The 14,881-nt window shown below is 41.2% G+C and overlaps 1 protein-coding gene across 3 annotated transcripts in view; it reads left to right on the top strand.

Annotated features, from left to right (window-relative positions):
- Positions 1-10,151: 10,151 nt before the first annotated feature.
- The window catches only part of SULT4A1 (sulfotransferase family 4A member 1), a 37,941-nt gene continuing 33,211 nt past the window's right edge, over positions 10,152-14,881 (top strand). For 2 of the 3 annotated variants that reach the window (XM_054016318.1, XM_054016316.1), the window contains exon 1: positions 10,158-10,619. In XM_054016318.1, coding sequence (XP_053872293.1) covers positions 10,451-10,619 — 169 coding nt within the window. In that variant the 5' untranslated portion in view covers positions 10,158-10,450. Of the gene's footprint in view, positions 10,620-14,881 lie in introns of all 3 variants that reach the window. The other variant, XR_008443585.1, reaches the window with a different exon arrangement.

Raw genomic sequence — 14,881 nt, 5'->3', positions numbered from 1 at the left:
TAAAAAGTGAGTGAAAGTTTATAAATGTCACAATAACCTGGAACAACAAATGTTGGTGGGAAAAAGGGAGACAGAAAGACTGAATTAGTCCAAACAAAAAGGCTTCTGATATAACTCAAGGACTGTATTAAATAATGCCTGGTAAACAGGGCCGGCTTTAGGAAGTGCAGGGCCCGATTCGAATACCCGGCGGTGGTCTGGGTCTTCGGTGGCACTTCGGCGGTGGGTCCTTCACTTGCTCCGGGTCTTCCGTGGCACTGAAGGACCCGCCACCTAAATGCCGCCGAAGACCCGGAGCAAGTGAAGGACCTGCCGCTGAAGACCCAGACCGCTGCCAGGTGAGTAAAAATTAAAAAGGCGCCTAAGTTAGGCGTTCTTCTTTAGGGCGCGGGGCCCTCTTAGGCGTGGGTGCAGGGACCTCTTAGGCGCAGGGGCCGATTCAGGGGAATCGGCCTAAAGCCGGCCCTGCTGGTAAATAAAAAAAATAGGGGATTGGAAATCAATGGACCAAAATTGGTGTGTCAGAAATTAGGCCTAACCAGTGGACAAAATAATGAAGCATGGGCTATTCTACATGTCACCCCCTTGCGGGGTTCAAAAAAGAAAATACTTTTTTAGGGAAAAATACAGATGGCTGGAGGTGAAGCGAGCACAAGTGAAAGGAGGATCTAACTTCACCATCATGGCTGTCACCCCACTATCTCCTGGGACCCACATGACATCATTGGGCCTTCCTGATTCTAATATCTTGACCAGACAAGGCCAAGAGAGGGACCCAAATGACATCACCACCTCCACAGGTCTGAACACCATGTGGGATGAGAGCCTGTCTCACCCACTCCCTACCCCATCTTCTTTCCCTTCCCTACTTTATGCTTCTCTTTCCTATCTCTCTCCTTTTTCCTTCTGCCTGATAAGAGTCTGGCTTAGCCAGGCAAGACTGCATATTTTGCAACACTATTGTGAGCCTGCGACGAGAAAGAGGCAACTAAAAGCAATGCCCTAGACAGTGCAATGCTGGTACAAGTTTGCCAGATCTTGGAGTGGCTGCTAAGACCATGCACTGTGTCTGTTTATTCCAGCAGCAAGGTTGCAAGTGAGAGTCAACACCAGAGACAGAAGCTGCATTTTCTCCCTTTGCTGTTCTTTTCTCTGTTCTTGTGTGTGTTTGTCTTCTAGGAAATGGGATCAGACTTTAACAACAACAACAGCTCCAGTCCATCTCAACTAACTTTTCTTTTTCCCTAACGGTCAGTAATTACCATCTTTAAACCACCTAAGGGACTATCAAATACAGAGTTTTTTCCTTCTAAAAACTCTCTTCAGCTCAAGGGAAAGGGAACAAAGGACCTTGTGAAATGAAAGCCTTACTTAATGCTTTACTGTTCAAATGCTTTAACCTCACCCTCTTCTTTTCTGTACCTTTAATAAAAGGTTAAAAAGATTTCCAATAATGTGTTTGTCATGGTACTAAGCAGACTGAGGTCTCAGTATACCAAACCTTGTTTATCATTGTTTAATGTTGGACAGTGTGATTTTTCTTGGGATGCCCAGGACTGTTAGTCATAATTACCCTCCTGCCTCAACTAGAAAGGTGGTGGCACTTACTGAGGTGTCATCTCCCTGACACCATCAGTCTGTGAGCCCACCCAAATAATCCCCCCAGTGTTCTACAGCTCTTCTGTATCTTGCAGATTAACAATAGGTGTACCTGAGCCGCTCTGAAAGCATCCCCCTGTAGCATCTAGTCCCTGTTACTGGACATTCACAGAAATTACCAGGTTTGCTGTCTCCAAGAGCAGTGGCTCTCAACCTTTCCAGACTACTGTACCCCCTTCAGGAGTCCGATTTGTCTTGTTTACCCCACGTTTCACCTCATTTAAAAACTACTTGCTTACAAAATCAGACAAAAATACAAAAGTGTCACAGCACACTGTTACTGAAAAATTGCTTACTTTCTCATTTTTACCATATAATTATAAAATAAATCAATTGGAATTAGGGCTGTCAAGTGATTAAAAAAAGAATCGTGATTAATCGTGTGATTAAAAAATTAATCACAATTAATCACGCAATTAATTGCTCTGTTAAACAATAAAAGAAAACCATTTATTTAAATATTTTTGGATGTTTTCTACATTTTCAAATATATTGATTTCAATTACAACACAGAATACAAAGTGTACAGTGCTCACTTTATATTTATTTTTATTACAAATATTTTTAATACAAAAATTGGATTTTTCAATTCACCTAATATAAGTACTGTAGTGCAATCTCTTTATCAGGAAAGTTGAACTTACAAATGTAGAATTATGTACAAAAAATAACCACTCAAAAATAAAGCAATGTAAAACTTTAGAGCCTACAAGTCCACTCAGTCATACTTTTTGTTCAGCCAATCGCTCAGACAAACAAGTTTGTTTATATTTGCAAGAGATAATACTGCCTGCTTCTTGTTTACAATGTCACCAGAAAGTGAGAACAGGTGTTCTCATGGCACTGTTGTAGCTGGCGTCGCAAGATATTTACGTGCCAGATGTGGTAAAGATTCATATGTCCCTTCATGCTTCCAGAATACATGCTTCCATGCTGATGAAGGGTTCTACACAATAACAATCCAAAGCAGTGTGGACTGACGCATGTTCATTTTCATCATCTGAGTCAGATGCTTCCAACAAAAGGTTGATTTTCTTTTTTGTTGTAGCTATCTTTAGAAAACTCACATTGGTATCTTCTTTGCATTTTGTCAAATCTGTAGTGAAAGTATTCTTAAATCGAACAACTTGTGCTGGGTTGTCATCCAAGACTGCCATAATACGAAATATATGGCAGAACGCAGATAAAACAGCAGGAGACATATAATTCTCCCCCAAGAGTTCAGTCATACATTTAATTAAACCATTCTTTTTTTTAACGAGCATCATCTTCATGGAAGCATGTCCTCTGGAATGGTGGCCAAAGCATGAAGGCACATATGAATATTTAGCATATTTGGCAAGTAAATACCTAGTAATGCTGGCTACAAAACTGCCATGCGAACACCTTTTCTCATTTTCAGGTGACAGTGTAAATAAGAAGTGGGCAGCATTATCTCCCGTAAATGTAAACAAACTTGTTTTTCTTAGTGATTGGCTGAACAAGAAGTAGGACTGAGTGGACTTATAGGCTCTAAAGTTTTACATTGTTTTGTTTTAGAGTGCAGTTATGTAACCAAAAAAATCTACATTTGTAAGTTGCACTTTCATGATAGAGATTGCACTACAGTACTTGTATGAGGTAACCTGAAAAATACTATTTCTTTTGTTTATCATTTTTACAGTGCAAATATTTGTAATAAAAATAATAATATAAAGTGAGCACTATACACTTTGTATTCTGTGTTGTAAATTGAAATCAAATATTTGAAAATGTAGAAAAACATCCAAAATATTTAATAAATTTAAATTGGTATTCTATTAACAGTGTGATTAAAACTGCAATTACACCTCTACCTCGATATAATGCTGTCCTCGGGAGCCAAAAAAATCTTACCGCGTTACAGGTGAAACCACGTTATATTGAACTTGCGCAGCCCCGCCCCCTGGAGCACTGCTTTACCACGTTATATCCGAATTTGTGTTATATTGGGTCGCATTATATCGAGGTAGCGGTGTAATCGTGATTAATTTTTTTAATCACAATTTTTTTGAGTTAATCACGTGAGTTAACTGCGAATAGTTGACAGCCCTAATTGGAATATAAATATTGTACTTACATTTCAGGGTATAGTAAATAAAGCAATATAAACAAGTCATTGTCTGTATGAAATTTTAGTTGGTACTGATTTCTCTAGTGCTTTTTATGCAGCTTGTTGTAAAACTAGACAAATATCTAGATGAGTTGATGTACACCCTGAAAGACCTCTGCGTACCCCCAGGGGTACGTGTACCCCTGGTTGAGAACCACTGTCTAAGAGAACAGTATATACACAACTTGACTGGCACAACTCGGATCAGGGTCATTATAAGATCACAGCACTGAGATATAGTTCTAGTGAAAATAATTATAAGTTTATTACCAAAGGCTAAGATTTAAGAGATAGTGACTAAGGATCACAAATGGAACCAAAAAGAGTTACATATAAAACAAAAAGTATAACATGCCTCTTAGAGTCTACACTTAACTTTAACAGGCTAAAACCCTTGTCTAAAGTAGTTTCTCACCTAAAGCAATCTCCCTTAACAAAGACTATAGCTACAATAACTGTCCAGAAACTACAACCTACAATAATGATATTGCAGCAGTTTGGGGAAATTACTGTACAATGCCACGGCCTATTATTAAAAAGGTTGCTATTTGTTATTAAAAATAATTAAAAGCTGAAATCCTACATGGCTGGAGTACAATAGGAAATGTGTTGATCATTGATGCAAACTGCAACCACTGCAGAAAAATTTACATTATGGCTAGCTCAGTTCTGCAAGCCATGGCAGTGCACTCTTCTTTGATGGAAACATAATTGCCTAACTCTAGGGGAAATTACAAGTACAAGATTGTGATTCAGGCCTTTTCAGAAAAGCCACATTATTAACTTATGCTTCTGATTTGTTTGTTGCGCAGCTTTCTCACTTGCAATCTATGACCTAACTTCCTTATAATAGCTCTTCAATTTTTAATTTTTAAGGAAATATTGCAGGATGCTGGTTATTTTTAGTCATCTGCCTTTTGCATGCCTGCCTTTGTTGCATGCTTAATGCACATGATGTGTCAGTGAAGTAAGTGGGGGTATTTCTTTATATTGCTGAGAGTGCAGTGGAGGTGAGCTGCATTTGTCCTGAAAACCTCTCTCAGCCTACTGGAAAATGTAGTCCTGGGAATGAAAGGGCTGCTAAATTTACCTACAATCTCAGCACAGTCCTTGATGTGTGCTGAATTTGAAGTAGTACATATTGTAGCAGTATAAGCATTGCAAAATTCAGTGAAGATAAGGTATTGTCAGGCTTGACTGTGCCTGGTTCTGTAAGGAGAGGATGTAAGGAGCCTCCCCTCTGCCTTCATGTAACTTCCAGTGGTGGCACAAACATTGCTCTCTGCTGTCCAAGTACTTGTATAGCCCCCATCACAATAGCATCTGAGCATTTCAAAATCTTCAGCATATGTATCCTACAACATCCCTTTGAGGCAGAGAAGTGCTATTATACACATTTTACAGATGGGAAACTGCAGCCCAGAGAGACTAGGTGAGTTGCTCAAGGTCACACAGGAAGTCTTTGGCAGAGCAGGGAGTTGACCCTGGAACTCCTGAGTACCAAGCAGCACTCTAACCCCGAGTATCCCTGCAGGTAAATGAGAGGCTATGGTCTGATCTCCATCGTCACTGGCAACAGAGCTGGGCGGCCATGTTGAGAGCACATGGTGCAACTTTTGAAAAGGTGATGTAGTGACTACTCTGGTGTGCTGTCCTCATGAGGAATTCTAGCTGGGTCAGCAAGAAATATTCCTGGGAGTTAGAGTGGAGCAAAATTTCAACATTTGTTTAATCGCAAATCAAAACAAAAAGTTGTAATTTTTCACTGAATGGAAAATCTAAAAAAATTCAATTTGGAAATGTCAAAATGATTTCATTATTTTCAATCACAATGAAATATTCTGACATTCTCGAAATCGAAATGGTTCATTCTGGTTTATTGAACAGACCCAAAAATCTTTATTTCAAGTCAGCTCGATATTAAACTGCATTTTTTCATAGTGCTGCATTGCACTACAGAAATTGTAGTTCAGGATCCTGATGTCCCAATTCTCCCCAACAGGCCAGGCTTCCTGGTCAAGCTACATGTCTTATAATACACCCAGAGCATCTCGCATTCACTTCCATGAAGAACTGGGCAGCTCAGTCAGAGGGAAATCCACATTGCACTGTAGGAAGATGTAATCCTCGAGGGAGTCCATCCCATAGGAAAGACTGGAGACCGGAACTACAACTCCTATAAGGTAATGTGCTGTTAGGGAATTGAAGTTTAATGTTTTGTTGAACTTATTCAAAATGAAAAATGTTGGGTCAGTTCAAAAAATGAAATATTCCAAATCAAGTAAACATCTCCGATTGATTTCAGTGCGCGTTGTGAGAGCAGAATTTGGCCCTTAATTAGGATATCACAGCAACAAGGATATTTTTCTCCTACTGTTGAGATTAAGACATTTTGCCTATCATGAAGATCACATGCAGAAAAGTAGAGGAAGAGCTTTACATTGCACTGTTTGGATCAAATTCTCCTTTTAGTTACATCAAGGCAACCCAGTTGACCTCAATGGAGTTGCATTCATGTAAATGAAAGGAGAATATGGACCATCTTGTGCAGGTCACAAAAGGTGCACATGAAGCATATCACAGTAGCTAGTGGCCTACTCAATGAACAGCGGTGGCTAGAGCAATAGCAAAGGAATAACACAGGTAGTACAGGATTCACATGCCAAACTGTTGGCAATCATAGACAGCACAGTGCACAAAATAACACACTGGTAGCTGAGATTCCTCAGCCTGTGATATTTATGTTGCAGCTATCCTATCACAGCCAACATCCTGATACAACCAAGAAACAGTGCCTTGAAGCCTTCGGTAGTTGACTCTTTTAGTTCTCACCAACCCTTCTGTGCAATGGAAGGAAGAACGTAGATTTCCCCATGTCCTTGACATCTACTCGTCTTGTCACAATCACCTTACTCACTCCCCCTAAAGAGGACAGCGATCCCTTTCCTTTTAGCAGGCCCATTATTTGATTAAGAGCCAAAGCCTATTTCAGCGAGATTAAGCAGAAGAAGTATTACTTGGTGGTTTAGAAAAGAGAAAGAAAACCAAAAGTTAATTAAAAATTCCTAAACTTGAGATATGAGAAAAGACCCTGTAAATTAGCAACATAAATTTAACTTAACTTTAACTTAAATAGGGCCAGATTCTGCTACATTTGACCTTGCGTATATAATATTAAAGAGGAATATTAAGGCACTGGACTAAGACTGGGAAATCTTGGTTAACTTCCCGGTTCTGCTACAGAATTCCTGTGTTAACTGAGGCAAGTCATTTAGTCTCTCTGTGCCTCAGTTCCCCATCTGTAAAATGGGGAACTGAACAGCCTTGTACTTGTAATTTCCCCTAGAATTACACAATTATGTTTCTATCGAAGAATAGTGCATGCCATGCCTTGCATAACTGAGCTAACCATAATGTAAATTTTTCTCCAGTGGTTGCAGTTTGCACTAATGAACAGCACATTTCCTATTGCACTCCACTCCAGCCACATAAAATGTCTGCTTTTAGCTATTTTGAATAACAAATAGCAATCTTTATTTAAAAATGTGCCATAGTTGTAGTGTTTGTTACCGCTGATGCCCCACTCTGGCACTTTGAGTGCAGAAGGTGGGGGCCCGCAAGGATTCTAAAAATTAATACTGGCCACTCCAGGCTTGTATTAAACTCCCACGGTTACAGCTTTTCTCTGACCTTGGATGGGTAGATGCTGCCACCACCCAAGTGCAAAAATCCCTTTTGAGAACCCAGGAAGGTGCACTTGGGAATTCCTTCCTGTGGGGTACCCTCAAGCCCTTTCACCCCCACTCCGGGGAAGAGCTGAGAAAGAAAACAAAGGAAATCAGCTGTTGCCACCAGCTAATTAAACAACTTGTGCACAAAGCTGTTAGGACATAAAAATTCAATCCTGTTCTTAAAAAAGATACATTTTATTAAAAACAAAAAGAAAGAAAATACATCTGGAACTCAGGCTATTTCTAGATTTAAAAAGAGCAAATACAAAAATTAAGAATCAAGAATAGCTTTTTTGAGGTCCAGCTTAAAGGTTAAAAGCAAAACAAAAGCACCTGGGGTTAGCACAGAGGAGTCCACAAGCCATAAAGAAATAAAAGAGAGAAACCTAATCGCGTCTTCCTAGACATTTCCTGATCTTCTTACATATCTGGGGTTTCAAATGAGTAGTTTCTAGGTATAATCTGGTGATTTTCAAACCTGGCCCAAGCTCCTACAGCATAGTTCCAGCCCTGTCTCTGCTCTCTGAGAGAACAACACAGACTTTTTAACCCTTTACCGGTAAAGCAAGTAACGAGAGATTTTATAGCTAACTGGCTGGGTGGGTGTCACACATGCTATAATATTTGTTAAGGTTACTGTGAAACTGGTTTGAAACAATCAGAAGATATTGATTGTCAGGTTCTAAGATTTTATGGTAAGTTCTCTTTAGAGTAGTGTGGCCTAGTGGATAGCGCAATGGACTGGGATTTATGACCCCTAGGTTCTATTCCTTGCTCTATCACTGGATGACCTGGGGTAAGTGCCTTCACTTCTCTGTGCTTTTATTCTCCCTCTGTAAAATGGGGATAATACTTTCTGTCTCAGATTGTAAGCTTTGGGACAGAGATTGTCTCTTACTTTGTGTTTGTACTGAGCCTAGCACAACAGGGACTCAACCTCAGTTGGTGCTTTAGGTATAATATTAATATTTTGACCACAGTTAGGACAGTCGGTGTGGTCTCCAAAAGAACAGCATTATTCTCTGTCAAAAGAGTAGTTCTGAAAGTAAAACTACGAGAATTATTATGTTTGTATTTATTTTATACATCAGCCAAAGGGAATGGCAGGGCATCTCTTATAGAAAAATTTTAAACACAGCAAAGATAACAAAGCTTGTAATATGCAGTAGCTACCCTGCTTTTCAACTGCATATGATAAGAAGGACTATCCTTCATTGTTTGATTCAAATTTATTTCTAACCCATATACCAATAAGTTTATAAAATCTCTGGGATATGGATTGCCATGTACTATAGATTTGTACGGTACCAAGCACAATGGCAACTGACCTGGTGCTACCATCACAATAATGTCAGAAATAATACAATAATAATTAACTAAGCTGATGTTATCACACATTCATTATAGTAAATGATTGACTTTATAAATTCTCAGTTATAAATATGTGGCTGTTGATAGACATATACATACTCAAGAAATTAATCCCACCCCATTTTGAGCTTCCTCCTCTATACTTCTGTATTTTGGGTCTCTCTTTTAGTTGTGCGTGTATTGGTAGATGGAGAAATATATGTCATTAGCATTGTGAACCGATAGCCATGTCAAGTCTCTTCTATAGGCTTCTCTCCTTCCTCACGCTTTTAGACATTTTGCTGCTTAGACCTTTATTCTGTACCTGGCCTTTTGAAGAATTACATGTAGCTATAAGGCTTTTTTGGGAGTCTAATTATAACACCATCTTGCTGTCTTCAGCCCCATTAACACTTTTAGCCTTCACCTCTCAAGAATGAGCCACACACTCTAATTTTGTTAATCTGTATTTTTGTTTTTTGGCCATGCTGGGGCATCCAAGCAGGTGTTATCATTACAAATGTCTCCAGTTTAGACAAGATGGGGATAGGGGGGTGGGGGAGGCGTGTTTGCCTTTGGAAGCCTCCAGCATTCCAGCAATGGACCCCGTTAGCTGGAGTTTGGGCTGTTACCCATCCATGAGTTGCTAGGGTAGGTTTAGTTTTGATGGGTTAGATCCTCCCTCCCACAAGCATTGTCTGCAGAATGGCCACCACCCCTAAAATAACGTTTGTGGCCTGAGAGATATTGTAGGGGTCACTGCTGCTGCCTGATAACTTATTGCTGACTCCGAGCCCCCACTTCATCACACTCCCTGACCTTTGCCAAGAAGAGCCCTTGCAATGCTGCAAAGGACACATTTAGCTCATCCCACAACCCCGCAGAGGTGGCCCCAATGCATGGGTGGGTCGGTGGGGAAGCAGGATGAGGGGTTGATTGTGAAGACACAACCCAACCCCCTGCAGCCCAAATGACATCTTGGGGTCATCCTCCATTGAAGGGGCTGCTGCACGGCGGACTTCTCCATGGGGTCGTGTATGACTGGAGGGGTTGCGGGTGCGCCCTGCAACCCATGGGCTGGAGTGGGGAAGGCAAATCAAATCACTAACCCCTTCTTCCATCCCCCCACTTCCCTTGCATCCCAGGATGCCACCAGCCTGGTGCGCATAGCCCATGGCCCCACCTCCCTGCTGTGTGTGTGTGTGTGGGGGGGGAGCATCGCTCCAGCGCGGCACCAGGAGGGTTAAGCAGTGGCGAGGAGACCAATGCTGCCGCCGCCGCTGCTCAGAGCTGAGCTGCTGCATCCTCCCGCCGGCCCCGCGCCGCATTACATCACCAGCGCCAGAGCCCATTCGCTGCAGGTCGGACTCCTCTCCCCAGCCCGCCTTGCCCGCTTCTCTGCCCCCCTGCACCCCGCCGCCGGCCGGCACCCGCCACCTCCTGCTCCCGGGCGTGTGGCCGCGTGGGGGCTGCTGCTGCTGAGCCCGCAGAGTCTCCTCCCTCCTCCCCAACCCGCATCTCCAGGCTGAGCCCTCCCCGGGGCCCTTGCCCACCTGGCCCGCCCCTGGCAGGAAGGAGGATGGCGGAGAGTGAAGCCGAGACCCCCAGCACCCCCGGGGAGTTTGAGAGCAAATACTTTGAATACAATGGAGTGCGGCTCCCTCCCTTCTGCCGGGGGAAGATGGAGGAGATCGCCAATTTCCCGGTGAGGGGCAGTGATGTCTGGATTGTCACCTATCCCAAATCAGGTACAGATTCATTCTCTCCGAGCCGGGGGCAGCGGCCTTTTCCTCCCCGCCCAGGCACTGACTGCCCCTGGGGTTTGCCTCTTCCCCAGCTGAGCCCCGGGGCTTGGGTTTTGAACAAGTTCCAGGCTCTGTCTCCCTCCCCGTGGCTGCTTTAACTCGGTAACATACGGGATAACGCAGCCTGAGCTGATGGGCTCTGTGCTGATGGGCTTATGTCTGCACGGTAACAGGCTATGTAGCAATGTCTGCACAGCACTTTGGAAACCATACAGAGCAATAGCCATGCTATTTTATATCGGGTTTGCCTCTCCTTTGCCAGGTCTGGATCGCAGAACACAGCGACGTGAGCAGACATAACGTGTGTGGCTTGTATTGAATTTTACATCGTCAAAGTGTTGCACACACTTATGCAACAAAAACTAAATGAGATACACTGCCTGACAAATCGAATTGTTTTAACAGTGGCAGTGGGGCTCAGTCTCCATATTAGATACAAGAATTTGCTTCAAGATAGGATCTTTGAAGCTGAAAGAGCTTTGGAAAGCAATAAATTAGATACTGGGATGATGGATTGCCCTCCATTCAAACGTTCATTGACATCCATCAACACCCTTTGAAGTTAAGGGGGAGTTCTGTGGCCAGGGCACTTTACTGCGGGGTTGGGCGGGGTGAATGGGAAATATAGATCCCTCTCCTAGGGATTTTCGACTGCATACAAAATAAAGGGCCAGTTGCTGCTACCCTTTTTTGGAGCACCCTTGTCCATTGATTCCACCTGGACTGCTGAAGGAGGAAGGTACTAGTCAGTGAGAGTAATGTGTCATAATCTAGCCCAAGATAAATATGTAAAGGCCGGATATATGTTGAAGCAGATGTAGTGACAGCACTCCACCACCACCCTCATTCCTGTCTCTAAGCAAAAGGAAAGCCAGAGTGTTCAGTGAGGACATGTGCTTGGAACAGTTAAACAGAATAGTAAGACATGCCCCCTATTAATATAAGTATGTGTTTCTGCAGTAAACAGTTTGAGCTGATTACTGTAGTATCTATGCTTTTAACACCATATTATTTTATTATTCTCTCCATTTTCAAACAAATGCTTAGACTGAATTAATATGGATACAGTGCTGCTGCCAAAGAAGCAGACAATATGGTAGCTTCATAACCCACCTGATAAAACTGGAAACAGACAGAGATGAATGGACTCTTTCTTTTTAAACACATCGTTGAATGACTTTCCCCCCTGGTAATAAGATGATCTCTTTCTGGAAAATTCAAGTCCATTGTACTGAGAGAACAGATGTTAGCTCTCTCAGTACAATGGCAAAATCGTGTTGTTTTACATTACGGGTAAAAAGATTACTTACTGACTCTTTTCATTTGACTGTATATTTTATCAAAATGTTATGTGCTTCTCCAGTTTCTCTTGATGTACCAGTGTAAAAGTGCATAGTCTTCCATGATGAAAGATCCTGTTATTGTCCACTGGAGTTTTAAGTGCTTATTGCAGCTGCTGTTTCTTTATACTTAACTAATAATGATGCTGTTAATGATTCTGGTCAGTGTTTGGCAGATGTCTGCAGTGTAGTGCAGACCGACCAGTGGACCAAAAATGCTAGGAGTAGAACCTGATAGCTATTGCCTTTTTTAGCTCTCTCTCTAAAAATCTATGACATGCAGAAAGCACTAAAAGTTCTATTTAATTATTTCAGCTTATTGAGGTTTCAGTTTTGTCTTGTGTTACTGTTCTTGAATCTAAAGTGGTTCGTTAGAGAACCCCATATTGGTTTGTATTGGTGAGCCATAAAATATGCCTTACTACCCTGTGTCCCCCCCATAATGCACATCAAAACAATATAAAGTGTCAAGAGGCAACTGCTTAGTTCCCATAACTTTACAACCATTGAATCATAAGTAGTTATGAATAGTCACCCAACTCACAATTATTATTATTGTTGTTGTTATAGTAGTAACATTATAGATGCACAGAGGCCGCAGTGAGATCAGGGCCCTATTATTCTAAGTACCATATATACACTGTAATAATGATGCTTTGCTCTTAGAGACTGCGTTTCATCTGCAGATCTCAAAGCACTTTACAAAGAAGATCAGTATCATTATCCTCATTTTACAGATTGGGAAACCGAGGCACAGAGAGGTGAAGGAATTGGAATTGCTCATTTATGAGTATAAATTCGATTTTGTTGATATAACTGAAACCTGGTGGGAAGATTCCCATGATTGGAATGTTAAAATCAATGGTTATAAACTATTTAGGAAGCACTGAGTGGGCAAAAGGGGAGGGGGAGTGGCACTCTCTGTCAACAGGGCATTACCTGTTTCCGAGTAACTGATAACTCAGAAGAAAATTATCTTGAATGCTTATGGATCAATGTCCTAACAGATAAAGCATAAGAGTATTAACTGGTGTCTGCTACAGACCTCCAAATCACACTAGGGAATACGATAACTGTCTCCTAATGTACCTGTCGATAAGGTTTAGGGGGGGAAGCTACATGATCGTGGGGGCCTTCCATTTGAATGTCATGCACTGGAGATCTCATGCTGCCAGTACTAAAACATCCGAGGAATTTCTAAATATTATAAATGGCAATTTCCTAACTCAAAAAGTGTTGTGTCCAATATAGGGAAATTCTATATTAGATCTCTTCTTGACAGATAAAGAGGAACGGATCACAAAACTAAAAATTAATGGTAACTTAGGTTCAAGTGTTCATGATTTGATCACATTTATAACGTGCAAGCAGAATAAAGTCCAGACCAGAAATTATATATATATTCTTGAGGCTTTAACATGGCCAATTTCACAAAGCTGAAAACAATTATGAACCAGATCAGCTGGGGAGAAGAAATCAGAAAAACGTGAATGATAATTGGGAATTGTTTAAGAACACTTTATTAGATGTCCAAAAAGCCACAAACCCACAACTGAGGAAGAAGGCTGTACAGGTTAAAAAATTGACCTGGTTTTGCAAGAGAAGTGAAGGTAGTTATAACAAAATTATAAACTTTCCCTTTCTTCCAGTTGTTGTTGTTGTGGTGTATGTGTGTGTGTACATATATATATATATATATTAGAAAATTGGTAAGGGAAACAAAGGGACACAGGGAGAAATTCATGGCCAACACCATTAAGGACAATAGGAAGGAGCTTTTAAAGTACACCTCTACCTTGATATAACGTTGTCCTCGGGAGCCAAAAAATGTGTTATAGGTGAAACCGCGTTATATTGAACTTGCTTTGATCCACCGGAGTGTGCAGTCCCGCCCACCCCGCGAGCACTGCTTTACCGCGTTATATCCGAATTTGTGTTGTATCGGGTCGCATTATGTCGAGGTAGCGGTGTATATTAGGAACAAAAAGAATCCTACCTGTGATATTGGTCCATTACTAGATGGAAATAGTAGAATTTGAGTTATAATGCAGAAAAGACAGAAGTGTTCAAGAGATATTTCTGTTCTGTATTTGGGAAAAAAGCATAATGTAATCATATTATATGATGAGAACATTCTTTTCATTCTACTGGTATCTCAGGAGCATATTATGCAGCAGCTTCTAACGTTAGACATTTTTAAATTAGCAGCTCTGGATAACTTGCATCCAAGAGTTTTATAAGAGGTGGCTTAGGAGCTCTTGGTCAAAAGGGCTAATGAAATCCTTGGTGCATAAACAGGGTAATCTCGAGTAGGAGTTGTGAGGTTGTTTTACCTCTGTATTTAGCACTGGTGTGACCACTATAGGAATACTGTATCTAGTTCTGCTGTCCACAGTTCAAGAAGGAAGCAAATAAATTGGAGAGGGTTCAGAGAAGAGTCACAAGAACGATTAAAGAAATAGAAAACATGCGTTATAGTGATAGACTCAAGGAGTTCAATCTATTTTGTTTAACAAAGAGAAGGTTAAAGAGTGATTTGATTAGTCTGTAAGAACCTACATGGGAAACAAATATTTAATTATGGGCTCTTCAGTCTAGCAGAGAAAGGTATAACACAATCCAATGGCTGGACAAATTCAGACTGGAAATAAAGCATACATTTTTAACAGTGAAAGTAATTAACTATAAGCATAGCTTACTAAGAGCCATGGTGGATTCTCCATCACTGACAATTTTAAAATGAAGATTGATGTTTTTCTAAAAGATCTGCCGTAGCAATTGATTTTGGGGGAAGTTCTATGGCTTGTGTAATGCAGGAGGTCAGACTAGATGATCACAGTGGTCCCTTTTGGCGCTGGAATCTAT

The sequence above is a fragment of the Malaclemys terrapin genome, chromosome 1 (genome assembly GCF_027887155.1).
Source record: "Malaclemys terrapin pileata isolate rMalTer1 chromosome 1, rMalTer1.hap1, whole genome shotgun sequence".
Classification (NCBI taxonomy): Eukaryota; Metazoa; Chordata; order Testudines; family Emydidae; genus Malaclemys; species Malaclemys terrapin.
This window is presented reverse-complemented; position numbering and strand designations above follow the sequence as displayed.